The sequence below is a fragment of the Aedes aegypti genome, chromosome 2, assembly GCF_002204515.2.
Source record: "Aedes aegypti strain LVP_AGWG chromosome 2, AaegL5.0 Primary Assembly, whole genome shotgun sequence".
NCBI classification, from domain to species: Eukaryota; Metazoa; Arthropoda; class Insecta; order Diptera; family Culicidae; genus Aedes; species Aedes aegypti.
The window spans coordinates 107,889,979-107,895,113 of record NC_035108.1 but is presented as its reverse complement, the minus strand read 5'-3'; the positions used below and the strand labels follow the sequence as shown (position 1 = coordinate 107,895,113).

At 39.2% G+C, this 5,135-nt stretch overlaps 1 protein-coding gene and 1 long non-coding RNA gene across 2 annotated transcripts; one reads left to right on the top strand and one right to left on the bottom strand.

Moving 5' to 3' along the window:
- Nucleotides 1-1,363: 1,363 nt before the first annotated feature.
- On the top strand, nucleotides 1,364-2,286 carry LOC110675265. Its single transcript, XM_021839744.1, has 2 exons — nucleotides 1,364-1,758; nucleotides 1,823-2,286. The coding sequence occupies exons 1-2, from the start codon at nucleotides 1,547-1,549 to the stop codon at nucleotides 1,947-1,949; spliced, it is 339 nt and encodes a 112-aa protein (XP_021695436.1). The 5' UTR covers nucleotides 1,364-1,546; the 3' UTR covers nucleotides 1,950-2,286.
- Nucleotides 2,287-4,504: 2,218 nt separating this feature from the next.
- On the bottom strand, nucleotides 4,505-5,135 carry LOC110675264. Its single transcript, XR_002499315.1, has 2 exons — nucleotides 4,870-5,135; nucleotides 4,505-4,793 (listed from the first exon to the last, which is right to left on the bottom strand). It is a non-coding gene; the product is annotated as an uncharacterized LOC110675264 (long non-coding RNA).

The window sequence follows — 5,135 nt, the reverse complement described above, 5'->3', positions numbered from 1 at the left end:
GCAGGATCCTTGCAGGATCCTTGCAGGATCCTTCCAAGATCCTTGCAGGCTCTATCCAAGATCCTTGCAGGCTGTCCAATATCCTTCCAAGATCGTTCCAACATCCTCCCAGGATCGTTCCAAGATCCTTCTAGGTTCGTTCCAAGATCCTTGCAGGATCGTTCCAAGATCCTTCCAGAATAATTCCAAGATCCTTCCAAGATAGTTCCAACATCCTTCCAAGATAGTTCCAACATCCTTCCAGGATCGTTCCAAGATCCTTCCAGGATCGTTCCAAGATGCTTCCAGAATCCTTCCAAGATCCTTCCAGGATCCAACAATCCCCGATGGAATCTTAACGTATTACTGAGGGAATCCCAAAGGGCGCTTAAAGGAATCACAAAAGAATCACAAAGAAATCCCAATGAATTCTCAAATAATTCACAACGAATTCTCAATGGATTTCCAACGTAATAACAACGGATTCACAACGAATACTTAACAGAATCCCAAAGAATTCCCAAAGGATTTTCTACGGAATGCCAAAAGAAATCAGAACGGGTTTTCAAGCATATTAATTACACAGACAAGCAGACGTCACACTCTCACTGCTATCCATCGACCAACTTTTTAACGATCGATTCGAATACATGGTAGGTGGTCAATCGACCACCCGCAGCGCTCGCGTCGTTTTTGTTCGTGTTTGACGTTTACACACTACCGCCACCTGTTGGTCCATCGGTCACCAACCAAGGGTGGAACTGGCGGCTCTTTATTGCTACCCCGACGTGTCGCTGGTTCTAAAATGTAAACAACCATACAAAATAACGACCAAACAATGGTGACGGCGTAATCAATTTTCTCGCAAACATCTTTTTTGGGAATTTAGCAGAATTTTCTGATTAAATTGCCAACAGCGCACTGCAGTAGCACGTAGCAAATAACTGCTTGCAAACAATTTCTTTCAAGCGCATTGATTACCTGTAATTTTGCGAAGAATGATTTTTACTTTTCCGCGTTAAGCCTTAAAACTGGTTCTGGACTTATGTTGGCGGCTTTTCAATTTTACTCCCAGTTGACAGCCGCCCTCCACCCTTGTCACCAACAGTGTTTTTAGCATTGGGCGTACATGTTTTCGTGACTATGATTTTGATCGCGATTTGTTCTAAGTGTTACGTCTGTTTCTCTGTGTTAATTATTTCAATCTATGTATATGAAATATATGAAAAGTGAGGTGAAAAGCCTTCATGCGAAACGTCCTTTACAAGTATATGAAAACACTATCCGATACGTACCACGTTACTCCTTCCACGTTGTGCACTTCCCAGCATTGCATGCGCAGTCATCCATGAAATTCCAGCATTTCCCCTTTTGTTTAACTGTATTAATTAGGCGCATGGGGCCATGGCAACGTACCACAACTGTTATCAAATCAAAGTTCAACAGCATTGTTTGGCTGTTGAAGTTGTGTTGCATTGGAGTGAAGGAATTTAGTTTTCGACCTTGAATTCAAAATCTTCAGCGTAAAGAAATTAATCGTAATATTACAGAAAATTGCACGTGAAGAATGTCCTCTAAAATTGCTCCCCTTGAAAAGCCCACGCTTGAGGCTATGTTCACCTCGTACGCCAAGTACCGGCCGACATCAAATACCTTCCAAGGGGACGGCAAGCGCATGTTGCTGTCCCAAAGCGACGCCTGGATGCAACAAGCCCGGCTTATCGGGGAGAAGCGGTTCTTCACACTGACCGATACGGGGGTTACTTTTTTCACGTTTGGGTAGGTTATTGCTTTTGCGTTCGATGCGAGTTATACGATTGACACCCCTATTGAACCATTACAGCAAATCTTCATTGGATTTCGAAGAATATAAACTGTTTTTGGAACGGCTCTGTGAAACGAAGGGCATTGGTTTGGATGAAGTGAAAAACTGCATGGTTACCTGTGGTCCACCTGGAATGGTTTCCTGACAGTTCGGGAGCCATACGTTGGTTGCGTATCTGAATCACATCATTGGAGACTGAGTTCAACGACAGCTATAAAGGGTTCATGCACATATTTCATAACGCCAAAAGTGGCAAAGTTCAAAACCCACCCACCCACTCGTAACGCTTTTTGTATGAATACTATACCAATTTTGTATGAGCCGTACCAACACGAGGACACCCACCCACCCCTACAGCGTAATGAAATTGAAACCCAAAAATGCCTGAGGAAATGTGTTCGAATGTACATTTATTGATATAATAACTAATTGTGTCTTTAATATTTAATATTTGTGTATCAAACTATACATTTAAAAAAAAATGTGTTTCTCTAGTACAATCAACTTTCCATAACCCGATAGCACATATCTCAATAGAATTACAGTCGACTCTCCACATCTCGATGTTCTACATCTCGATATCTCTCCCTATGTCGATGATTTCAAAAGCCCCTTCAGTCTGCATACATTTTCACTCTCCATATCTCGATATCCTCCTTATCTCGATATCTCCATATCTCGATGTGTTTCTGTTGATGTTTCGTTCTCAATTTTCTCTCCGTCCTTCGATATTGGTCATATCGACAGGTTACTAGACCAAATTTTCGGGATTCAAAACAAATTAGGAGTGCAAAATGACGTCTATTTGTGTATTACTTTCTTGGCAACGGAGTGTTTTTCAATCTAGTATTCATCAAAAATTTATTCTTCGTCTCGATCTCTCCCTATCTCGATGGTCCCTTCGATATCGAGATGTGGAGAGGCGACTGTATATAACAGTTGATATTGAGCATTTTGCTCCTTATTAGACTACTGTGCAGAAAATATTTGCACAGTGAATATTAGCACACCTCACACATCAGTTTAACAGCATGCTTCGATAAATACTAACTTTTTACGTCTTTGTTTTGATTTTGTGCGCCAAGAAGGCCAAGAATGACGTCCACGCACCACCATATAACGCTTTTTTATGAACATTTCACAAATCTTGTATAAGCTGCAACATCCGAAAGACCCTCATCCTACCTCTTCTGCGTTATTAAATTTGTGAAAATTTAAGAAACGCCACCGAAAGAATGCTACAGTGCGCAGTAGAGAATTTACACCTCTTTGAGTGAACCGTTAGACAACGATAAGATCAAGTTTTGTGAAAGATCTTCCGTCAGGATGCCGATTCGCTAATCGATTATACTCTGAATCTGTGGGAAACATATCTGATTCTCCAGACGATTTAGATTGTTCTAGCATTTTAGATCCAGCAAAAAATAGCTTCCTAAAGGAAAAACTTTCCAATGAGCCTTTCGGCAACTGCCTATTGTTTGCTGTTCGCACTTCCAAGTACCCTGTAAAAGGAACAATGTAAAAGAATTCTCTTAGTGGGGTGCAGCTGGCAATACGGTGGAGACTTTTTGCATCAATGCTGGTTGCTTTCAAACACACATAACCATAACGAAGTTTTCACCCAATCTATTTGACTGCTTTGAATTTATTTGCAACGTCATGTATAGTAGCACAAGAAAAATTTCATTAGAATCTAAAAATTCGTGCGAAGGTCAATATCGTAATCGCTCAAAATGGATTGCCTGCACTCAAAAACACAGATAGTCACAAAATTACTTAATTTCAGTAATTTATTACTATTGTCGGCGCGGTAAAAAATTAGAAATGGTTCCTCGCAGAGGTTGTATTTTTCTCAGAACCTATGGGAGATACCTAACTTCGGAAGTGGTGCATTCGATTCGCATCTGGATGCGCTCGAATGCGCCCTACTTTCGAAGTAGGGTATCTTGCATGGATTCCGAGAAAAATCCTACTTCGGCGAAATGCATTTTCTAACGATTGCCCGAACTTACAATATGTTCCAGCAGCCTGAATAGGGTCCTAAAATGTTTGGTGACATCCCGCATAATCAAGAACTATATTCGTACTGTATCCCGTAGTGTGCACTACTATTTACAACAATACATTAATAATTCCGTACAATTTCTAAAATAACAATAAATCCACACTACCGCGAACGGTTTTCACAATTTGATGAACAGTAATCGGGAAAATAACAATATGGGGAATAGGCGGTTAAGTTATGTCACCATTTAAAAACGACGATTTTCTCGAACAAAATTTTTCGCTTACAGTTTGTCAAGTTGTAGATATACTATCCTCTTTTTGTTCAGCCCACAGTAAGGCGAACAGTACAAAAACAGTTTTACCATAAATTTCGCTTAAATACGAATAATGTATGTGGTTTAGTTGATTAATAGTGCTTTATTGTTTTTTGACAGTATCTGGTTTTGTTCTGATATATTTAAGCCATATGATTAACTATGGTGTATAAATTCAATGGATCACGTGAAACAAGAAAATTCGCGTTGAGCATCTCACTCATTTTTTCTTGGTTCTATAACTCAACCAAGAAAAAAAAGTGAGATGCTAAACCCGAATTTTCATGTTTCACGTGATCCATTGAATTTATTCACCATAGTTAAACAATTAGCTGATTTTTTCGGTGTTTTTAGTTATCTGGCTCAAAAAATAATAATGTCATTTCTCCGTTTTTATAGAAATAAATATGCACATCGTTAAAAAAATGTTGTCATCGAACCGAACATATATTGTTATAATCAAGGACGCATGAGTGTATTACACTGTAGTTTCTGTTTTTTCACTTCTGGGCAAGGATAAAATAAGTCCCGCTTGAAATAGCATAGAATTAATCAAAAAATTGAATTCAGCTTCGGCCAATATCTGCTTCATCTTTTCCCTTCCTTGAGCGCCTTTCGGAGGTTTTGCCGGTTTCCTAGACTCCTTGTAATTCATCACACCACACAGCCTAGAACAAATGTAAGAGACAATTTACAAATTATAATAAATAAAGCACACACAACAATCCGATCGATCATATTTACCTGCCGGTGAAATCGTAAATTCACGCTATACCACACTTCCGGAAGAAACTTTTACCTGCCTATTTTTGAAGCGATACGCGCACTGGATAAGTAAAACATAAAATGTTTATCTAATGCAATCTTTCCGAGTTCTAATAAAAAAAGCTTTCAGCAAAATTATCTGATTCACGGAGTGAAAAATGACAGTTGTGTAATAAAAAGCAACTATGCAATCGCCAACACACACATATTTTGTTAAACTGTAACACTTATTGTACATTTACTGT